This window comes from Argopecten irradians, chromosome 7 (assembly GCF_041381155.1).
Source record: "Argopecten irradians isolate NY chromosome 7, Ai_NY, whole genome shotgun sequence".
Taxonomy (NCBI): domain Eukaryota; kingdom Metazoa; phylum Mollusca; class Bivalvia; order Pectinida; family Pectinidae; genus Argopecten; species Argopecten irradians.
In genome coordinates this window covers 9300698-9325076 of record NC_091140.1, presented here as the reverse complement: position 1 = coordinate 9325076, position 24379 = coordinate 9300698, and the positions used below count along the sequence as shown (strand labels likewise).

The 24379-nt window shown below is 36.1% G+C and overlaps 1 protein-coding gene across 1 annotated transcript; it reads left to right on the top strand.

Moving 5' to 3' along the window:
- Positions 1–19573: 19573 nt before the first annotated feature.
- Positions 19574–20717, top strand: LOC138326875 (uncharacterized). Its single transcript, XM_069272862.1, has 2 exons — positions 19574–19652; positions 20275–20717. Exons 1-2 carry the CDS (start codon positions 19574–19576, stop codon positions 20715–20717), a joined length of 522 nt encoding a protein of 173 aa, XP_069128963.1.
- Positions 20718–24379: the final 3662 nt, after the last annotated feature.

The following is a 24379-nucleotide window of genomic DNA, read 5'->3' as shown; positions in this document are numbered from 1 at the left end:
GCGTCTTCCATATATCCGTTGGACAGGGGACGACTTGACAATTTCCTCTGGTGTGTTCCTCAAATCCAACATGGCCAAGTAGGGATCTGTCTTGTCCTTCTTGGATTTTTCAAGAATACATTTGGCGGTTTTGATCGCGTTTTCCACTTTCCCATTAGATTGAGGGTATCTTGGCGAACTAGTGACATGTTGGAACTCATAGGTCTTTGCAAAGTCAGAAAATTGTTTCCCGTTGAAAGGTGGCCCATTATCAGACATAACGACACACGGTAGACCATAGCGCGAAAAATGAGCCTTCAACTTTCTGATTACCTCAGTGCCTTTCTTGTCATGGAGACGGTCGACTTCAAAAAATCTGAATAATAATCAACGGTTAGAAGGTAGTCTTTCCCATCCGAGTAGAACAGGTCAACGCCGACTTTTACCGACCGAACACCGTCTTCCATTTTTTGGGTTGATGATTTGAACTTGTCGGGCCCCGACCGGAGACATTTCAGAGTTATTGAACATGACAAGCGTTACATCTGTCTCTACTAAGTGTTCCAACTGAGGATCCTCAAAGACTTCCATATAGATAGATTTGAGCAACGCGTTCACGCTTGATCCGCTGTCGAGTTGACATTCAATTAAAATGCCCTTTGTTTCAATTATGGTATATAGCTTGGTCGGTATCTCCTCATGTTTTATAGTGTTTACCTCCTTTCGATCGATTGTGAAACAAAAGTCATCATCTGAACTCTCGTTTGTAGCCTCCACGTAATATACCTTTGGTTTTTATCTCCGACCAGGACGTCCATTTCCTTGATTTTGTCTTTGACCTTGACCTTGACCTTGACGAGGTCTTGACCTACATTTCTTTGCAAAATGATTCAGCATTCCGCAGATCGCACACGTTTTCTGCCATGCCAGGCACCGTTCGCGCTCGTTTACATGATTTACAAGACTTTCCTCTAATGCACCATAGTTACATGTCTTTGCAAGGGACCTTAATGCTGCGACATACGCATCTATTGTTTCTCCTTGTTCCTGACTCCTGTTATTAAAGAGGTAACGTTCATAAGTCTCATTAGTCTGCCCAATGCAGAACTTTTCGAATTTGTCCAACACTTTGTCTACATCTGTTTTGTCGTCATCGTTGTCAAACGTGAGGCCATCATATATTTGTAATGCATCTGGCCCTATACAAGTTAGCAGAGTAGCATTTCTACGTTCTTAGTTTTGTGTTTTAAGCCACTCGCGATCTCATAATTGTCCCAAATACGACGGAATTTTTTCCAGTTAGCACATAAATTGCCTCGTAAGTCTAGCGCTATGGGAACGGGAAGGTTTGCAGGAGCTTGTACAACAATGGGAACGACATTTATTTGGGCTTGGGAAGTCATGGGAATTGTAGTATAGGTTGTGTTTGTAGCACCAGTAGATATTTTCACGGACACGGTGATGTTTGCACTTGAGTTAGGTTTTACCGTTTCACTTTGTGTTCATTATTTGACATTCGTCACTTCGTTTGAATCTCCCAGTCTCTGACACCATGTAGCGTCATTTATGATGTTTGTGATCGACATAAACCCAACACACTTATCAGCTTGACTGTATTCATTCTCCATCATAACAAGCACATGGTATACACAAAAACTGATGACATCATAAACCGGAAGTACAATTTTCAAGGGAGTGTCTATTATGGGGAGAAACTATATTATCGTTACACGTTTCTCGACTGTTTCCAAATGTATATTGATAACAAATAAAAACTAAGCAAACAAAAAATAGGCCAATCATGTAATCAAACATTATTGCTCTCAGTATTTCGTGTGTAGTAAAATCGGCGACCAGGTAGCTGAATCGATAGTGCATCAGGTTAGTGTTTAGAGGTGTTCGAATCTTTGTCTGACCGCTACATTTTCTCATCTCCTTTTCACGTGTAGATACATTTGTAGGACATATTAAAACATTTTATCCTGCAACTGCCCCACATACTGACCGATGACGACTGCCGGTGATAAACGTGTGGTTTATCAGACAATACGAAATGCTTTATCCGTCTTTGTTCCATATCTTTTTCTCAATTTACTCCGACCTTTAACCTTTCGGAGATTACATCGTCATTCATTCCCGCCAAAACGTGACGTCACATGCATCTGACTGACGTCTTTTTTACGATATTGAAATCCCGTATTGCGGTTTTGGCTTTTTCTTTGCAATTGTCAACAGTATGTATTGTAAATAATTCTTTGATGGGTAATTATCTTTTTTTAATATTTCTATATTACACACTGAACAGAACTACTGGAACTGTTTGTATTGGCACTTCCCACGGTAGTTAAAAAGGAGTACACTCTCATTCGGTTTAGAGAATGAATGAATCTTTTCTTGCGCATCAACGAAGCGTCTCCATTCCAGCAAAAGTAAATAGCCGCCATTTTACTTTTGAATATCATCTATAAAAGAATGATTGCAGGGTAAACAAAATACACGGTTAGTCTCATTTGTGACTGTAATAAAACATTTGTGTTTTTATTATTTCTGTAGCCAATGAAATGTCCGAAAACGGATGTTGACTTTCGGAAACATTTTGTAAACAATGTTGATACCATGACCTTCACCACTGTCCTATATATCTGATTGGAATGGTCCTCCGGCTCCAATAATCATACACACAATGTACACCATTACTGATTACTTGACAGGCTATGATCCTGTACAGGTTTACTGCGCATTACTTGTCGTGTTCCGCCGATTGCTATGACTTATACAGTCAATCCACTTACTCGTCACGTACCAGCCGGTTTATGTCTGTAATATAAAGGTTAGGCTGGTTCTTTACGGTCACGGCAAAGGTAAATCACTCTAAAATCAAAATCCAATTAATATCAAGGTTTACGAACGCTGTTTACCTGTGAAAGGAAAACTAGTACCACTATTTACATGTAAAACGAAAACTGCAACTACAACTTACCTGTAAAAGGAACACTATTACATGTATCACTATTTATCTGTAAAAGGAACACTATTACATGTACCACTATTCATCTGTAAAAGGAACACTATTACCTGTACCACTATTTATCTGTAAAAGGAACACTATTACATGTACCATTATTTATCTGTAAAAGGAACAAAATCACATGTACCAGTATTTATCTGTAAAAGGAACACTATTACATGTACCACTATTTATCTGTAAAAGGAACACTATTACATTTACTACTATTTATCTGTAAAAGGAACACTATTACATGTACCACTATTTATCTGTAAAAGGAACACTATTACATGTACCACTATTTATCTGTAAAAGGAACATTATTACATTACCACTATTTATCTGTAAAAGGAACACTATTACATGTACCACTATTTATCTGTAAAAGGAACACTATTACATGTACCACTATTTATCTGTAAAAGGAACACTATTACATGTACCACTATCTATCTGTAAAAGGAAAACAACAACCATTTTAAACAACAACCACTTTGTGCAATGTATATGGTACATAGTGTCGTTTGTCAAGATTCTAATCAATGGGAAAATCATTGAAAAAATGTAACTTTTTCCAAGAATGTTATCTCTGAAATCTACGTACGGCATCTGTATACTCACCACTGTTAGATCATTGGAAACAAATTTTTGCGAATATGCGTTGATTTTTATTTATCAACGGATTGACTAAAAGGCGTCGAAAAATCAGGTTTTTTAAATTATGTTTAGAGGATCAAAATATTGTAATTACGTGATTGGATTATAAAGAATCGTGGAAAATCATGTGCTTGGAAAGGTAACCCTTGACCTTTTCACCTTGTCTAAATTAGATTTCGGGTCATAAAAACATACAAGTGTGGATCTTGTGTTTGATGTTCGATACTCTCTACACCAAACGATACTTTGTTTCAGTTTTTATTTCATTGTTGTAACCCTTATCCTGACGTTCTGTCGACAGCTACGATCATGTAAGGCCAGCTTCACATGGTATGTTGTAGGTGCTAGGCCAATCCACGCATTTCCTTTAACTTTCTCCTTAAATCAAGTTAGAAAATGTCTAGGCAAATGTTAGGAAGGTGAAATTAATTTAGCGAGAAGAGATATAGATTGAAGCCCTTACTTTAAGGCAGCAAACCAATATCAAGGCCTCAAATCATTTTACTGAATATACCGCAGCCGCCTCTCAAAATGCGCACAAACGAAGCATCGCATACACGGGACTCCTATGTGAATTGTTTTAATAAAATTCAACAAACAGCTTAACCATTTCACTTTTCTTGTGTCGACGTTGATGTGGAGTCGCTGGTATGATGAGAGTCACTGATATGATGAGGAGTCACTGATAGGATGAGGAGTCACTGATAGGAGCAGGAGTCACTGATATGACGAGAGTCACTGATAGGATGAGGAGTCACTGATAGGATGAGGAGTCGCTGGTATGATGAGGAGTCGCTGGTATTACGAGAGTCGCTGATATGATGAGGAGTCACTGATATGACGAGAGTCGCTGATATGATGAGGAGTCACTGATATGATGAGGAGTCGCTGGTATGATGAGGAGTCGCTGGTATGATGAGGAGTCGCTGGTATTACGAGAGTCGTTGTTATGATGAGGAGTCGCTGGTATTACGAGAGTCGTTGTTATGATGAGGAGTCACTGATATGATGGGGAGTCGTTGATATGACGAGGAGTCGTTGATATAATGAGGAGTCACTGATATGATGAGGAGTCGCTGGTATTACGAGAGTCGTTGTTATGATGAGGAGTCACTGATATGATGGGGAGTCGTTGATATGACGAGAAGTCGTTGATATGATGAGGATTCGTTGTTTTGATGAGGAGTCACTGATATGATGAAAAGTCGTTGTTATGATGAGGAGTCGATGTTATGATGAGGAGTCACTGATATGATGAGGAGTCGTTGTTATGATGAGGAGTGTCTGATATGATGAGGAGTCGTTGTTATGATGAGTCACTGATATGATGAGGAGTCGCTGATATGATGTGGAGTCACTGATATGATGAGGAGTGACTGATATGATGAGGAGTCACTGATATGATGAGGAGTGTCTGATATGATGAGGAGTCGCTGATATGATGAGGAGTCGTTGTTATGATGAGGAGTGTCTGATATGATGAGGAGTCGCTGATGTGATGAGGAGTCACTGATATGATGAGGAGTCACTGATATGACGAGAGTCACTGATATGATGAGGAGTCACTGATATGATGTGGAGTCACTGATATGATGAGGAGTCGTTGTTATGATGAGGAGTCACTGATATGATGAGGAGTCGCTGATATGATGAGGAGTCACTGATATGAATGAGGAGTCACTGATATGATGAGGAGTCGTTGTTATGATGAGGAGTCACTGATATGATGTGGAGTCACTGATATGATGAGGAGTCGCTGATATGATGAGGAGTCACTGATATGATGTGGAGTCACTGATATGATGTGGAGTCACTGATATGATGAGGAGTCACTGATATGATGTGGAGTCACTGATATGATGAGGAGTCGCTGATATGATGAGGAATCGTTGTTATGATGAGGAGTCGATGTTATGATGAGGAGTCACTGATATGATGAGAGTCGCAAATATGATATGTTGAAATATACACCATCAGTTCATCTATACTTGTCTTAGGTCAATATTTACGTAACAGAGTTGACGTGAGGTCACGGATCTAGACCGCTAAATAGCTCATTACTTTATCGTGTCGTGAGCAGCTTTCTCGTGCAAAATCACTTTATGTAGAAATTGATGCCATTTATATTTTGGAGAACGTTCAAATATAATACTATCGGAACCAAAACTGATATTGTTTAAATGCCAAGATAAATAGTCTGATCTAATTGGCCAAGATACCGCCCATCATACCGATCAATCCTATCGCGTGCTTGGAAAACGCGCTGTGAAACGTGCTAATCGAAATCGACAATCTACTTAGTATGACGAAGTATAAAAGCAAACACTGTCTTTAGATGATTCACAGGTTCACAGACAAAGTAGCGAGTGTCACATGGCTGCAGAGAAGAAAAACTGTATATATTAATTCAACAGCCCCAACTGTGTCATTATTATCATTGGGTCACTGCTTGCGATGTTCGTTTTGATGTTGATTTCTGAACCAATCAAGATTTACAATCAGGATTTTTTTAGTGATACATTTATTCTTTTAAGTTATTGACAACTGCAATATTTGAAGTTAAATCTCTTTTGATACTGGAGGTACACTTCTTAAGTGACATAAGATCAGTTGGTAATCGGAACGGCATAATGTCAATGGGAGTAGAGCACCAACACCAGTACTCGTGCCAGTGTGTACAAAGCTCGGCACTGAATAGTGATTGCGAAGTAAAGGCGGGCACGCTGTTTATGTTACGGCACAAAGACGGTGTAACGGTCAAGGTGCCCGTGTTTGTGCGGGTCTACAGGAATTTTTTCGAACACTATGCTGTAATTTGTTGCGATTCTGCAGTGAGAAACAATTCTCTGTACGTAAGTTTAAAGTCCTGTGTCGTGATGACCAACGATAAATGTGCTAAAGACATCATGGTGATCCCTGATAATGCTGAGGGAGGTGTTGTGACATTCCAGACACTATATCCCGACGAGGTAGCCGACTGGATATCGGTCCTTCAGTCTTCTCAGTCTATACAATGTATTCGGCGCAGGTCGAATCCCCTTGTGATGCCGAAATCGCCCCTGATGCCTATGTTACAGGAACTGAACGAAGAGTCGGAGGTCTAGCTTCCGCTTATGAGGAAGGAAACTGAAACCAGAATTACCTACATTGACAAGATTGCATCTGATTGTTGTTTCGTTGTCAGGAAACCGTATTGGCATATGTTATATCACTAATATTAGAACAACGTATGGAAGGAAACTACTTTACATTTTTATAATGTGAGATGTAACTATGGTAATGATGTTTTACAAAGACAGTACGCGATGATCGTTCTCCTCACAAATAACAAATCCTATGTTGCTCAAAATGAAAATGAGTAACATGTTGGTATTGTTGTTTATAACTGTTTGTTATATATTGTGTTTCATTATATAAAATCATAAATTCAACAGATTTTAACACATTGTTAATGTTTTCAGTTCTGGTGTTTCATTGTTAAGCAGTCGTCACTTGAAGATTGGTTTCCGCACTTTTGGGACTCAATTATCTTTTTCATGTTCCAATAGTTTTCTTTAATTGTTCTGTTTGCGTTGATACTGAATTTAACAAGTAATTCAAAGGATAAGTTATTATAAGGATACTTCTTTTCTGAAATGCGATATATTTCAGAAAACATAATAAGTACAAAATGATTAACCACTGGTTACTTTTTTCAGTGCAAGTCTGATATCAACGTCTAGGTCAATAGGGTATAATTTAAGGCAACACATATTCAATACAAAAAATGACATATTTTTGTGGATAACGACAATTGGAAGCATATACGCCTGAAACTATATTTTAGTATTTGTTTAGGTACTGTATGACGCCATTTCTTAATAGCTGCTAATAGCTGCTAAATAGTATACCAGGCGATGATAATGAAAATCTATTAACCAAATTAATCCTCGATACTTTAAGTATTATTATCACTATCATCATAACCAGTCTTGAATTGTGTCATAATAAATCGGAAGATTGTGTGTGCGGCCAACGATATGACAGATTGTTTGGTCATTTGATGTAAGTAAAGTGATGGGTAAAACGGCAGTGATAATAACTCCTGGAATATCGATGAGGATGTTGAGAAGAGGTCAATCACATTTTCCGTTAAACTGAAATTAATGACGAATCAATAAATGACTACTCCAAAAGGTAAAATAGTACGGTGCGAAAGGCTCGATACAGACAAAGGTTCAAGTTCTTGAAACATAAGCTTATCTCGCCGAGGAATTTTGAAAGGTAAAGGTGGAAAGTCTGTTGCTATCCCTTTTTATTAAACATAAATATTCAATTATGTCATTATCTTCAAATTTGTTCTTTAAAAATAATTAAAAAAGGAAATGCGGCCAACTTCTTTTAATTATCAGATGAAGTTAAAACAAGTGATTTAATGAAATGACGTTTATATACTGTATTTATATACAAAATGTAAAATGACAAATTCTTTTTTATTGAACATAACGTTGTTCTAAGCAGAGGTCCACTAACACTCGGTGAGTCAAAGGATCAACAATACAGACAATTGGAGATGACAAATATCGATTGTATCGATTGAAAGATGGAAAGGTTCCAGGGTTAAAATTCAGATGAAATGAAAACAAATATGTATTCAATCTGTTCAAAGTTCAAAAGATAAGTTTATCACTCGTATTACAAACGGTTACATATACCATACACTTATATGACCTAAAATAACAAACATTTCACAAATGATATTAGTTATGTACACCTTGGATATCAGAGACACAGGCTTATCCTTTCTTATTTAAGTGTAGGAAACACGCTCGACAAAGTTGAACGCATAATACTTTCTCTTTCCCAATTAATAACTTTCTATTTCTAAGTAGCAACATCCCTGCATACAACTTTTGCAATTCAAGTGAAAGACATGAAAGGTTGACACTTTGCGGCAAAAGTGTTTCATATTGTTAAAGAGGTAGTGTAATGGAAATGTTCCTTCATTTATTCAGAAAGAAAATTTTAATCCAACAAAAACAAAAAAATAATTATGAAAATCGATCCAGAAATCTTCGAGATATTCAAGATCGAAATTCACCCATTTGCACCTGTTTGAAAAACAATCAACGCAACTTCCGGTTTGGCTTCGAAGTATTGTGACGTCATATGAGCAACATTTAAGGCAGTGAGAGCGACCACCTGGCGGTACCGCGAACGAAGAAAAAACTTTTTATGAGGGGGGAATCGCTATTTTGCACACTTTTAAGAATGTTCGTTTTAGTATATCATTGATACTTTTCTTATATATGATACTTAATGCATTTTTACTAATTTTCAGTCGAATTTCACGTTCGTTTTTCAACGAATTTTCCATAAATTCTGTCGTTAATGCTTAACAAAAAAATGACGGCAACATCATGTTCCGCTGGCGATAAAAATGCATGTAACATTAAATATAAATTAAATAGACCACGGAAAATTATACCATTATTATGGAATCTGCAAATTTTTATCTACGATTATACGGAATTTAATTAAATTTGGTTAAATAACGAAACTGTGACAATCAATTAAAAATATGTCAAAATGCATGAAATATATTAAAAAAATACACAATACCAGAAAATCTTATTTTACAATTAATCGCAATTTGCAAACGTAAAGAATTGATTTCGACAATGTCAAAGGCCCAATACACGTAACTTTTCAGGTTTTTTTTACCACAAACATATATGTACAAAAAAAATTACTACGTCCTTTCTGCATAAAATGTTGACTAAAGCTAGGTACATTTGTAAGTTGTTACTGAGAAGACATGAACGTGCCTCAGACATTGACATATCTGAGCTTTAATTTCCAATATCGCAAAATTTTACAGCAATCAACTTTAAGTTCGCTGTTCATTATTTATTTATCTATTTCATAGGGAGTTTACGGCGTATACATCAAATTTAGTTTTACAGTGATAGGTATTTTGTTCTGGTTACACCAAAATACAAGTTCCGGAACGTAAATTAACGTGTTTTTTTTTTTTTTGCAAAATATACTTGAAGATTTCTTTATAGCAACACATTGCATATCATATCCTTCGGTTTGGTTACAGAAATAAATCTGAGAGCATTCGTCTGGAGCACAGATTCAGTAACCAATGGAACACGCCTCGTCAATCAGTTGGTAATTATAATTTTACTGACACGTGAAAGTCAATGCTATGGCGGGGGCTGGGCCTCTGTCATCGCATGAGTACGGCGGCCTCCCGCAAAAAACCATGTACATGTACTTCGGTACAAGATTTATTACATAAAAATGCATGTGTTCGTGTCAGATGTCTTTTAATCATGTTGTTATAGACTTATAGCGCTGATCAATATGCTGTAAATATTCCAGTTGTGAATATCAGAAAAATAAATTACAGTCAATTTATTAAAGATGCTCCACCGCTGACAGAGTATAAACGATACTCACCATTTGAACTCTAATTGGTGTTTAATCGCGTATGTATGTACACATGTATCTAATTAACACAAATAATAAATTTGATTTTGGTGCATACGTATTCAGTACTTCATTGCATATTGAACTAGTGCCACGGATTTTTTCGGGATGCAATTATTTTTTTATATCTTTATCTTGAAGTAAAATTAGAAGCTCAAACTTTTCGATGGTGGTAATGATGTAAAGTAAGTAACTTTTGTAATACTAAGTCGTCTGCTCTTGTTTTTGATAGAGAAAAAAATACCACTTGTCAGCGGTGGAGCATCTTCAAAAATGCTGAAATCAAGAAATTGAAGTATATTTTATTCTCTTACCGATTAACTAGTACTTAAGATCGGGATTAAGTCGATATTTTGTAAGTTACTACATGCCACAGGGACCTGACACGAATTTTTTTAAACTAAGAGTATACATATATATATATCATAGTATCATACTATAATATATATATGTATACTATTGGATAAAATTTTTCGTGCCAGGTCCCTGTGCTACACGCTTCAAAAGTCTGTCGACAGCATAATTTACATTACATGCATCTTTTACCATTAATCACTGACAGCTACTTTTAGGATTTAATTTGCCGTAAACTAATTATTATATGATATGAAAGATAACTGCAGATCTTAATCGACTTGAAAGAAAAATGATAGCATGCATTAAGGTTGTTAATGAATATTTATATGTATAAATATATCGTAAATTGACACATTCTGAAGTCTGAACTACAATGTATATTATTGTACCACGGAACACGTGTGTTTATGACATAAGATTTAGATCTACATCGTTGGTTAGAATTTTAAAAGAAAAGAGAAATATTCTTGTACATGTATTTACATGTATTTGTGATAACTCAAAATAAACAAATGCCGAAAATTATTATCAATCTTAATTTTTACAATTTACAATGTATGTTCGTATTCTGTAAAAAATTATAAAAGGGGTACTGCAGTATTTCATATGACAAGGATTTATAATTGAGGCATTAAAGATTAGACAAATGATGTATCTTATACCGACAAAGATACCAACAAGTGCCGAGATATCGGGAAAAATGTCGAGGTGAAAAAAAACACCCAGATATCCGATACCGCTGCAGCCTGCTGCAACAATGCACCATCATCCTTTGTGCCGAAAGCTTGCCATTTTTATCACATTTGCAGGAAAAAAAACTTAAGCATACAAAAAACTGTATACGTGCGTAAAAAAATAAATTCAAATATAAAGAGGCGATAAGTTATAATGCAATGTTTTCAAATGGACACGCATCGAGCACGAAGCCATCGTGTTGTCACAGACGTAATCTGTTGCTCACAGTACGTCACTTCCGGTAAAAAGGGGAATTCCCTAAAATTGAAAATTCTAAAGGTATGTTTTTGAACGGAGATTACTTTTACGCCTTTTATATGTAAAATGACGCACCGGAAAAATTTTTGCTTCATGTTATAGTATTTGTTACGGTTAATTAATTATTTTATTTAAGGTTTGCTTCCACATTACACTACCTCTTTAATATACATAGTACCTGATGGTATTTGTATCGCCTTCGGATTCTCTTTTGAATTTGGTCACACGGATGCTGTAGATTAAAATAGTGATACTATTCCTAAACATACGTTTCTTTTTCCGCTTTTTTTTGTCAAGACACTTAAATATAAATATAAAAATCTGAATACATTTATTTTTGTTTCTTGTTTTATCACTATTATATTATATAACAACTAAAATTTACAAACTATTTCACCTGGTCAAACAATATAACACACATTTAGGCACCTTAATTTGTCTGAAGGAGGAACCTTTTTAGCATTACAACTAAATTGAAATGCAGCAGTTTACTTTTGACATTGTCATTTGCATTTTGATTTGACAGTCGGCGCTAAAAGATGATTACAATAACAACAATAATTACAATTAAGACAACCAAAATGAAGAAGTGCTCCAACCTTAGAGTTTCATTTTACGAATGGGTGTTGTAAGTTATAATAACATTGTTATAATTTGTTTTACTTTATTACAATTAAACCTCACAGGAATAAATAAAGACTTTCATAAAGAAACAAATTATTCCTCTCATTTAAAACTACATTGACCATTGTGTTCTTAGTTGTGTCCGTATGGTACGATATTGAATGGTAAAAATTGAGTAAAGAACCTTTAGAACCGTAATAAGCTATAAATCATGTCTTATACAAGTGACCTTTAATGGTTTCCTCTCAAGATAATCAGTAACAAGATTCAAGTTTCAAGATTCAAAACATTTTATTTAATATCGCATATCTTAGTAAAGTATAATACTATCATATATTGATAAATTGACAATGACACAGAAATATTCTAATCTTATGTTATATATTGAAGAAAACATAGTAAGACGAAATAAAACAGTAAGTTAATATTGAACATTTCTGTATCACAGTTGTGTTGCTATAGAGTATTAAGACACTGCAAGAGTGTAATATACATAATTATGTCAATATGGTAAAAATTAAATATTGACAGATTAAAACACTAACAAGTTAATTTCAATCAAAAAGAGGACTAAAAAGTTAAGCTAAAGATAATAGATTAACTAATTAACTGTTGGAGCCATGCGACTATCTACATGTATAATGGACTGTGACTTAGAAAAAGGAAAAAGGACAACTCAATGGTTGGGTTAATGCAAATAGTACACACACAGATTTGGTACGAAACGACCAGTAGTCATCAACTAGTTCACTAGATTGTTCGGCAGAGTGTTCCACGCCTGAGATGCCACAAAATGATCTTTTTATATAAGTTGAGGTGTTCACCTTTGGAATTCTAACAGGATTATCATTCCCGAAGTTATAACAAAAACTTTTAATAAGATCATTTAATATGGATGAGGAGATGCCAAAAAGGGACACAACAAAAACATCACGAAGATTGTATAAAGAATTTGTCGAGATACATTCATTTCAAATAATTTTAATGAAAAAAATGAGAATTAATAATAAGCTTACGGTGGCTGGGAGCGGACATGAAATAAATGAAATTATTGCGTGGGAACGAAATATTATTGCGTGGGAACGAAATAATTATTTCGTCGGAACGAAATAGTATTGCTTTCCAACGAAACAATTATTTCATGGGAACGAAATAATTTTTGGATTCGAACGAAATATCAACGGTTTTCAAATGTTGCAGTCTGCAATTTCATATCAATATTCTTTGTAATTGATCATTTAAAGTGGTTTTGTGTTAACCTTCTTAATAAAGTATATTTTATATGGTATATTTTGCTTTGAAGCCATTAAATAAACTTTACTGCATATGTCATTTGGATTTGTATTCTATTTCAGTATGTGCCTTCAATCAATCAATCTTTTATCAATCAAAAGCCCTTAGACTTATAGGTACAAAACATGTATACATAGTTTTCATTAAAACTGTAGAGAAAGTCATGTAAATTCATTGTTTTACTTTTAAAAATAGTTGACTAAGTACTGATACAAAACGACGTTCGTTGTAACACAATTGCACACATTCAAATGAAAATATTGAAGCATGATAGTATTAAAGTCATATACACAGTAATATAAAAGCACATATAATGCTTTTATATTTAGGACCAATATCTCTAAGTTTTGAAAATTTTAACTTTTTTTTCACAAAATTGACTGGTTTTACTATAAAAGATGCAAGCAACGGAATTGTTGTGTGAAAATATCACGTAATTTTTTCATGTATGGAAATTGACTTCCAGTCGTGGATTTCTTCGAAATTTATTTCAAAATGGCGCGGATTATTAATAGTTGTAAAATTGCAGTAAAACGTCGTGGTATTGAAAGAAAAAATACTCTTTCATAAGTGGATATGAAGGATAGGGATATTCTACTCCCCTCGGGATCACAAAATGTTGCAAAACCCTCGGCAAGCCTCGGGTTATTTACTACATTTTTGTGACCCTCGGGGTAGATATCCCTATCCTTCATAGTCCACATATGAAAGAGTCTTATATTATTTAATCATGTCCATACAAATTATTATCTTGTACGTTTAAAACTTAGTATTCTTTTAGATTAATTTATGTTACAGTAACGTGTACATTTGTACGTACGTATTGCACAAAACTAATTATCTTGCACGTCTGTACGTACATCGTTGTATTATGAACGTACAACCTAGTATCTTGTACTTACAAATTATTATCTTGTACGTACAACTTCATATCTTACAAATTATTACAGTATTGTAACGGCCAAGTGGTATAGACCAAAACCACTATAATCCAGGTTTAGCGTATATGACCGTACATAGGTTAGGTATCAATCTGATTAGATACCTAAGTTCCATCAAAAGGGCTTCACTAATGGTCAAGGGAATCTGTCAGTCAAAAGTCTGTCATTTTGTCATGCTTCAGTCACTGTGAAATTCCATCAGGAATCTTCTTCAGCACAGCATCAGCAGCAGTAATAAATATTCTGGGAACCATTCAGTCTATATTGTCTGTCTATATGCGCTGGGAGAGCTATCCCACCCTTGGACACATTTGGGTTATAAACCGATATTTCTGATTACCGCAAAACTTTAGAATGGTATGAGATTTCGACTTATACTCGTACACCATACATCACTGTCACCGGAGACGGTGATTCCAAATAAAATACAGACCAAGAGTGAGAGTCTAAAGATTATGCTGTGAGATGTAGTGCGTAAGTTATAGAAAGATCTTGGAGTGTTTTACGATGAGGTTACACGAGTAGTGATGGATAGAGTGTACTATGAGTTATGTACGTCCCTTTCATTCTTCTTTCATCTTTCACATACCCTCACTACCAAAACCTACTATGTTATTTACAATGAAAATTCTTAACAATATATAAATAAAACTAATCACTTATGTATTAGGGGAAAAAATAACCTTAGATACCCTTAAATCCAGGCATCACCAGCGGTACTAGCCAAAAATGAGTGAAAAATACTAAAACCCCATGAATAAAACTCGTTATCCCTAGAAGATCTATATTATAAAATTCCCATTTCTTCTCTCCCAATATTTTTCCTCTAAATCTCTTATATAATTACAAGCATCACCATCCCCCATGATGATTTCCCCATGAATAAAATCCTCCAAAAAATGGCGATATAACGCTAACGTCCTAAACCTAAAGGAAAAAAGAATAAAATGGAAAACTATGAGAAATAAAATACCATGTAAATCTCCCTAAAAGTTCCCTACTAAATAACTTTTAGTAGACATACAAGTACATTACAGGACAGAGGACTAGCCGCCATTGGAATCGAGGGGGAAACACCTCTTACGTCCCTAGCGGAAAGGTTACACGGAGACATGTTTACATAACGTACACCCACCTAGAGCTTCCCGTAGTAGAAGTGACCCCCTACCCAGATCTAACGGTACTTTTGCTGGAGCGTTGCTGGGGAAAACCATAGTTACCGCGTGCGGATATTCTGCTGCTGGATTCTGTTTTGGAAATGTTGTGCACAACATATGACAACATTTATATAAAAAGTAAGAGATACATAACCTATTACAATATTACGAAATTAATTACCACTCCTAAATACACACGCCATACGTACTTCTAAAACTCCATTACACACGTTCTCATACACAAAAATAATAACTTTTATATTTACAATAACACTTGCGTACTACGTCGTCACTTCCGTTCCCCGCGCTTACATATACACAGAAGACTCGCCAATGCTGCTGTTTACCCTGCTGTCACTCCGCTGGTGCCTATCTTCACGCATAACTATGTGTGGATTCTATTAACTTAATACGGGTTACTACTAGACAATTATATTAATCTAGAATCATGTATCATGTGCAACGATGGATTAATACGATCTTGTCTTATATATTTAAACAACAATCTCATAGATTATTCGATAATATCTCTCACCTCATCCTCGTCGGCATTCTCACAGGGTGAAACTCCGTCACAGTATCTTGCACTTATATTATAATACAAATACATACACAAACTTTAAATTGTTAAAAATAAGGTAAAATACCTTTCGTAGAGAAGGTGCCGTTTCTTAAGTTGTTAGGCTCATTGTCATATAACTACTGGGTTGGCTTGATTACTGTCTTTTCATACCGTGTTATGATAGTGCAGCTCATTAGTTTTTTCGTGTCGAAACGCATATTATATTTTTCATTCGGTGTTTACACTACATATTAATATGCAACCACATGACCCCTGAAAGGTACTAAGGACACAGTGTGGTTAACATACATCAAGGGAGACACAAAGAATAGGAAAGTTCCACAGACATAGTACCTATGCAGCATCTGAGACACAGTATATATGGACGTACTGAGCAGTGGTGCAATATACCCAATTGACTTTATATTGAAACAATTTATAATAAAGAAAGGATTATTAGAATCCATGTCATGTAGTTGAGCATAAATACATGTGTATCTGGTCGTACTGGACAGCGGTACAATATAACCAGTTCACATTGTATTATAACAATTCATAATGAGTAAAGGGTAATATAGTTGAGTGGCTAAATACATACATATATATATATGGTCGTACTGGACAGTGGTGAAATATACCCAGTTTACTTTATATTATAACAAATTGTAATAGGGGGGGGGGAGAAGGATTATTAGAAGACAACGCATACAGTTGATTTACTATATCAATAAAATACCAATTAAACTGGGGCTATCAAAAACAAATGGAACTAATTGACTTATATTTACGGCAGCGTGTTAGGACCAATATATAGTTTTATTTATCATGTCCATACGGATTATTATCTTGTACGTTTAACTTAGTATCTTTTATTATCTATTGTTACAGTATCGTGTACATTTGTACGTACGTATGCACAAACTATTATCTTGTACGTATGTACGTACATCGTTGTATTATGTACGTACAACCTAGTATCTTGTACTTACAAATTATTATCTTGTACGTACAACTTCATATCTTACAAATTATTACAGTATCTTGCACTTATATTATAATACAATAAACAAAACTTTAAATTGTTAAAAATAAGGAAAATACCTTTCTTAGATAAGGTGCCGTTTCATAAGTTGTAGGCCATATCATATAACTACGGTGGCATGATTACTGTCATATCATCCGTGTATGATAATGAGCTCAATAGTTATTTCGTTCGAACGCAATAATATTTCATTCGCACACAATAATATTACGTTCGCACGCAATAATATTTCGTTCCCACGCAATAATATTTCGTCCGAACGCAATAATATTTCGCTCGAACGCAATGGTATTTCGTTCCCAAGCAATAATGTTTCGTTCGAACCACAGGGGGCCAACTCAATGAAAATGGATGTTGTCATACATTTTTTGTATTTGGAGGATGGACTGATGAGTATATATGACAGTCATGTGATTTTAAAAAAAAAATACGAGATTTGAAAAATTATTAAAAAATCGAGATATTTACTATAAAACAGTCCCTTTCTCTGTTTTATAGTAAATATCCCGATTTTTAAATAATTTTTCAAATCTCGTATTTTTTTTAAAAAAATCACATGACTGTCATATATACTCATCAGTCCATCCTCCAAATACAAAAAATGTATGACAACATCCATTTTCATTGAGTTGGCCCCCTGTGGTTCGAACGCAATAATTTTATTTATTTCATGTCCGCTCCCAGCCACCATATAAGCTAATAGTAAGTTAGTCCCTGGTTAAAATTCTTCTACGGAATTCCATACAACAAGCTAGTATGATGTTGTGAGGAAAACATATTTAATAATATAATATATACCCATGTGTTCTGAAGGCTAGATCGTTTTAATCGACGACAGATGTCATATCATGCAAATTTCAATCAAATCTGAGTGCAAATATGACGACGAGAATGTGGGTTTACAAAAAACTACTCAAATATGAAAAATAGACAGCAATTATCAGATGATATCATTAGTTTGACTGTAAAACAGAAGGTCTGGGGCGCATTAGATATAACCGTAACCAATGATATACACATACTTGGAGTAGATAACTGACACTCCCTAATGTACTCGTTATCAAACCACTTTTGTAGCCGATTGCAATTTCCAAGAACAAGAACTAATTATAAAACTTCATAAATATCATCCACTTATGCGATACGAGTACTACATAGGTCGTCACATATAAATGTTTGTATTATCTTGTAGCTTCCACGTACCAGCAATAAAAAACACTTGTGTTCCAACTAAAACCCGATATCAAAATTTAATTGTCAGATATACCGAGTTTCAAACGAGTCTCACAACTCATATATGTTTAGGGTTTGGTTACCTTGTATAATAAACAAATCATTAGTATTTTTTTTATATTCTTTATTTGTTTTCAATTGTGTTGCTACACGAAAATAACATTTATATTCAAAAAAATATATAATTTATATTGTAAAAAATCATTTGTATTCAACAGCCATGTACAAAATATTGAATACAAATGCTAGAACATTAAATATAAATACAAACTGTATGACACCCAATATTTTAGGGAATATTATATATCTTTGACGGTTGTGTAAATACAAAGTCTATGATGCACAATATTTTTAGTACTAATTATAAAATAGATATCTGGAGGTTGTGAAATCCTTCCTCACCTTAATCCACGTGCACCACTTTCACGTGACATTCCATTTCTTGACTTTACAAGAAAACAACTAAAACACACGTTTGTTTGGCACGTGACTTATGAAACAGATGAATTCCGCATCAAGCCAGTAGGACTCTGCCATATTGCCTTCCAGCGAATCCTTTCATTTCCTGTCCCAGCGTCGAGTGCACGCCATCATGTACTCCCGATTTTTTTCTAATTGTTTCTCGTGTCGTAAGAGGTCACGTGTAGAACGTGATGACTAAAAGCAATTTCGTTATTTTGATTGCTTTGGTTACAGTTTTGGTAGTCTGTGCAGCTGTCCTATTTTTACACATCTGTGTAGAGCTACATGGCGTCCGACGTTCAAAAGGTACAATGGGCCTACAATGCTGACCTAAAAGTAAATATTTTCAGTAACGCCTACCTTGATTATAACACCATATATTTCCTCATATTAACCTTTTTTCCCTGGTGAGATTAAGTTGGTTTAAATTAGATCATCAAAATTAAGTTGGGTTGGCAATAACTAAGAACAACTAAGTTCATAAAATAGGACGACCGGGAAAAGGGGAAATATTCAGCATCTTATTTTAAACAATTCATACCAAAACCAGTTGATGAAATGGATGTACCAAAAGTTTCAAAACAGTTAATTTCTCAATAAAGCAGATCGAGATCAATCATGAAATTCACCAGGTATACATAAGAAACCATCCACATTTTCTTAGGAAATGTAAGAGAAAAAAAACAAGCAAAAAAACGACGCTGTCATTGTTAGTGTTTCCGATGTTTGGGCAAAGCGCCACATAGGTCTCATAAAAAATGCCATTGTTATAAAAAAACTAGTTAGAGTATGCCGATAGCCTGTGGTATCCCTATAAGGCATATCGACGTGGTTGAGGCTGTACAGAGGAGTGTAACGAAACAGACGTGTACCTGCTAGTTTTGTAGGTTACCAGATATATCATGTTTAAATTAGCAAGTGATATATTTGATAAATGTGCTGCAGGCGTTATCAAAATGTTGAAACATCAACCACAAAGACAGGGAAGAAGAGGACATTCATTGAAAGTATTTCCATGGCCATCAAGACTAGACACTTTTTGAGTTTACCATTAAGGAACGATATTTAGGAAAATGTTATTTTAGCAAAATCCAACCGGATTTTCTAACATCATATTTCCACGATTTTCTTGGGCGAAAAAAACTAATGAATATATTTCCTGGTAATGCATTCCATAACTTAATTGAAGAATTTGAAAAGAATCTTTTTTAAAATTGTGTTTTGAGGTTTAGTAACTGTAAATTATCTGAATTCCTAGTATTATACATATGACTTTGTGATACCTTATTTGATTTAGATGTGATAGATAATCTGGAGTTATCCTGATATATTTTGTGCAACTTCAAAATTTTATGATTTTCTCTTCTTCTAGATAATTTTCCCAGACTAAACCTTTATATGATATGCTAATACTTGAATGACGGACCACCCAGCTTGCAAACTCTGTGGAAGACTAGTCAATTAAGAACATATCCTTTCTTCTTGCTCAGTGGCCCTACCGGATGGACGTTACACCTGGCGTCACGACAAGGTTCTGTCTGTACGTGCAGACACTCTGGAGAACAGTAGAAAGAGACCAAAGAGAGACAAAGGCGGCTTGAAATTTATCAATTTCGCCAAAGCCGGAGAACAGATTGTTAAAGGCAGCGTGGAAGGCAGTGGAATGCTAGGTACAGCAAAAGATTGGCAGTTGATGATAGATTTGAATGGCCGGGTGACTTTTCCACCAGAAATAGCAGTAACCAACCAAAGGCCAGATATAGTAATTTGGTCTTCATCGTCCAAAGAGGGTGTGCTGGTGGAGATGACAGTGACGTGGGAGGATCGTATCAACGACGCCTATGAGCGAAGACAAGTACCAAGATTTGGTATCAGACTGCCAGCAACGAGGATGCAGAATGTGGTGTCTTCCTGTAGAGATTGGTTGTCGTAGTTTCGTTGGGCAGTCTATGTGGAGGACCCTGCGGATCATCGGTATCACTGGCATAGAGAGAAGATTGATAGGGCGGCTCTGCAGAGAGGCTGAGGTGGCATCAATGTGGCTGTGGAAGAAGAGAGAGGAACAGTGGAGAGGGCAACACCAGTAACATCAATTGTGTATGAACATTTACTATCAGAACAGGTGTTGCCACATACTGGCGGACAGCTGAGTGATTCCAGGCTGGGACCTGATCACCCCAGTCGGCGCACCTCCGGGGGTTGTAGTGAACAGCGCCGAAACTACCAAGGAAGGAGGATTCACCTGACGATGCGACCATGACGCATCAGTACCATCCAAGATGTATATAGGTGATTTCAATCTGGTAAACCAGTGACCGCCAGGAAAGTCTTGATGACGGCTGCGAATAGGGCAGTGACAACCTGAATTGACAGGAGGCAGTCAGGAAAGACAAGCAACCAAGGGTGTGAAGGCTTAGCAGGCTGAAGCAAATCTGCCGCGAGGAGGAACCCTTGATTCCGCTATAGACAGGCATATGGAGAAATACCTCCAAGGTCGCGCGAGAGCGGGGAAGGATGAGCTACTTAATCTGGAGGACACAATGGATACGACACCGGATCGACCAAGGACTGAGAGACTGAACAATGGCAGTGCTTGTAGCTGTGGTAAGACCTTGAAAAATGAACGGGGACTTTAAAAGATCCACATGGGAAAGATGGGGTGCGCGCCTATTCTGCGTTTGACACAACGCGCAAGGCAACCTGGTGAGACGGAGGAGGAGATGGTCCAGGAAGAAAACCATAGTGACCACAGCGTCCATGTGTCAGACAATGAAGAGGACAACCAAAATAATGAGTCAACAACAGAAAACCGCATTCAACATACCCCCGAGGTCAGGTAACAGGAACCAAACCTGGCTGATAGCAGGAAAACAAAGATCGAATTTTAAACGCATCTTTGGCAGGAGGAGTCGATAGAAAGATCGAAGGCAAGACATCAATAATGTATAGCGTGGGTCTTGATAGATATGGTGCAGCAGAGAGAAAACAACCAAAGAAGGCTATCACTAAGAATAGGGGGCAGCAGGAAAATTTAGGCATGAAGAAAGATCTGAGACGGCTTGCAAAATCATTCATATGTGCTACGGAAGAAGAGAGACCTGCATTGTCAAAACTTCGCAGAAACATCAGAGAAAGGTTGAAATTTTTAAGAAGAGATGAAAAGAGTAGATGAAGGAGGATGGATAGGGAAAGAGCACGCGCAAGATTCACAACCAAACCTTTCCAATTTACATCACACCTTCTTAGCAGCAAAGGGTCTAGAACATTGAAAGCAGAGAGGGAAAAGGTCGAGAAGCATCTGCAAGCGCACAGCGATCCTTAGAGGGATGGAGGGCTTGAAAACAACGAAAAGCTCATTCGGCCAGATGAACCAGAACATTTGTTTGATGAGTCTGAACCAAAAAATGAAGGAAGTAAAAGATGTCATCAGGAAAGCAGGAACAGCATCATCACCAGTTCTCAATGGCATACCTTATAGAGTATAAAAGAATTGCCCGAGATTGACAAAGCGACTGTGGTAGCTCATGATGATAGTATAGAAGAAGAGGAAAGCTTACTAACTGCTGGCACCAGGCAGAGGGATGCTTCATATTAAAAGAGGAAAAATCTGAGACTCTCAAGATATTTTGGACCATATCCTTATTGAACATCGAAGGAAAGATATGCCCAGCAATACTAGCGAAGAGTATGACTAACTACATACTGCATAACAACTATATCGATATCTCTGTACAGAAAGGAGGGGTCCCAGGTGTGTCAGGATGTGTTGAACATACCAGCGTCTTGACGCAGATAATCAGAGAAGCAAAGGAGATGAAAGGGGAGCTTGCTGTCATTTGGCTAGATCTAGCAAATATATACGGTTCAATGCCGCACAAACTAGTCCAACTTACACTGCAACGGTACCATGTGCCGGAGAAAACACATCTGCTGGAAAGCTACTTTGACAAGCTAGAGCTTAGTTTCCCTGTCCAGGACTACACAACCTCGTGCCAAAAAGGGACAAAGGCGGCTTGAAATTTATCAATTTCATCATGAAATTTATCAATTTCATCAAGGCCGGAGAATAGAGTGTTAAAGGCAGTTTGGAAGGCAGTAGAGTGCTAGGTACAGCAGACGATTGGCAGTTGAGGGCAGATTTGAATAGCCGGATGACTTTTCCACCAGAAATAGCAGTAACAAATCAAAGGCCAGACATTGTAATTTGGTCTTCATCGTCCAAACAAGCTTTGCTGGTGCCGTGGGAGGATCGTATCAACGACGCATATGAGCGAAAACAGGCCAAGTACCAAGATTGCCAGCAACGAGGATAGAGAATGTGGTGTCTTCCTGTAGAGGTTGGTTTCCGTGGTTTCGTTGCACAAACATGCCAAATAATGTTATCTTTTGTTAAATATTCAACATTTTTTATTCATAAACCATTTGAGTAGATTGTATACTTTATACATGTATTTGAGTCATTTATATTTATAACGGAATTTTTTGTTTAAAATCAACACTTTTTGGGCAAAAAAAGAAAAAGAAACATTGCTTTCTGTCACCTCGTATCACTCTGTTACTAATTTTGTTCACAATTTTGCCCCCATTTAAAATTACCCCCATGACATTTTATGTCTATGTGTAAATTAATCTGAAAATTGAAATCTAGAAAAACAGTTTTTGAATGATTTAAAAATTGAGAGTGCAGGTAGCAACGAACCACTTCTTTGTTAGTATACCTAGCTATATATTTCCAGAGTCCGATGTAAGTGTAGATTAGTGTACAGTAATAATTTTAGATGCTAAATATCATAATACATTTGAAAATATTGGTTGCCATGGAACTTGACAGGAGCTGTGCGGCCGTCCGTGATGGAGTTACATGACGTCACTCGTTCAACTGTGTGGATTTAATAGAACGTCCTAACTTGGTATATTGTGGGAGCTGATTATTTTTTGTTCAAACCCTGTGATAACTTTAATAATATGACACCGTTTTTGTTCAGATTATTCAATATTCCTTCTGGTCATGTGAATTAATTAGTGATGTACACTAGTAATTATAGTTTAAAGATGCTCCACCGCAGACAGAGCATAAATGATACTCTTCATTTGAACAGTAATTGGTTTTTAATCGTGTACATGCGAGTCTATTTGACACAAAATTAATCTAAAATAATTTCTTTTGCTTTTGGTGCATGTGCAATCAGTACTTCATTCCATATAGGATATAGTGCTACTAATTTTTTTCGGGGTGCCATTAATTATTATTATTGTTTATATTTTTAACTTCATGTAAAATTATAATTAGAAGCTCAAACTTTTCAATGGTGGTAATGGTGTAAAGTAAGTAACTTTTGTAACTGAAGAAAAATACTAAATCGTCTGCTCCTATTTTTGATAGTGAAAAAATACCATTTGTCAGCGTTGGACCATCTTTAAGAGTTGACTTCTGTATTGATATTCTGTGCGTGATATAGTAATTATAATTTAAAAGTTAATACTTGTCTTGATGTTCTGACTCGTTGCTAGAAAAGACTTGTTACAAATTTAAAGAGCGTAATGTTATTTCACAATTGCTATTGTAAATAAGATTATCGGGACTGATATAAACTA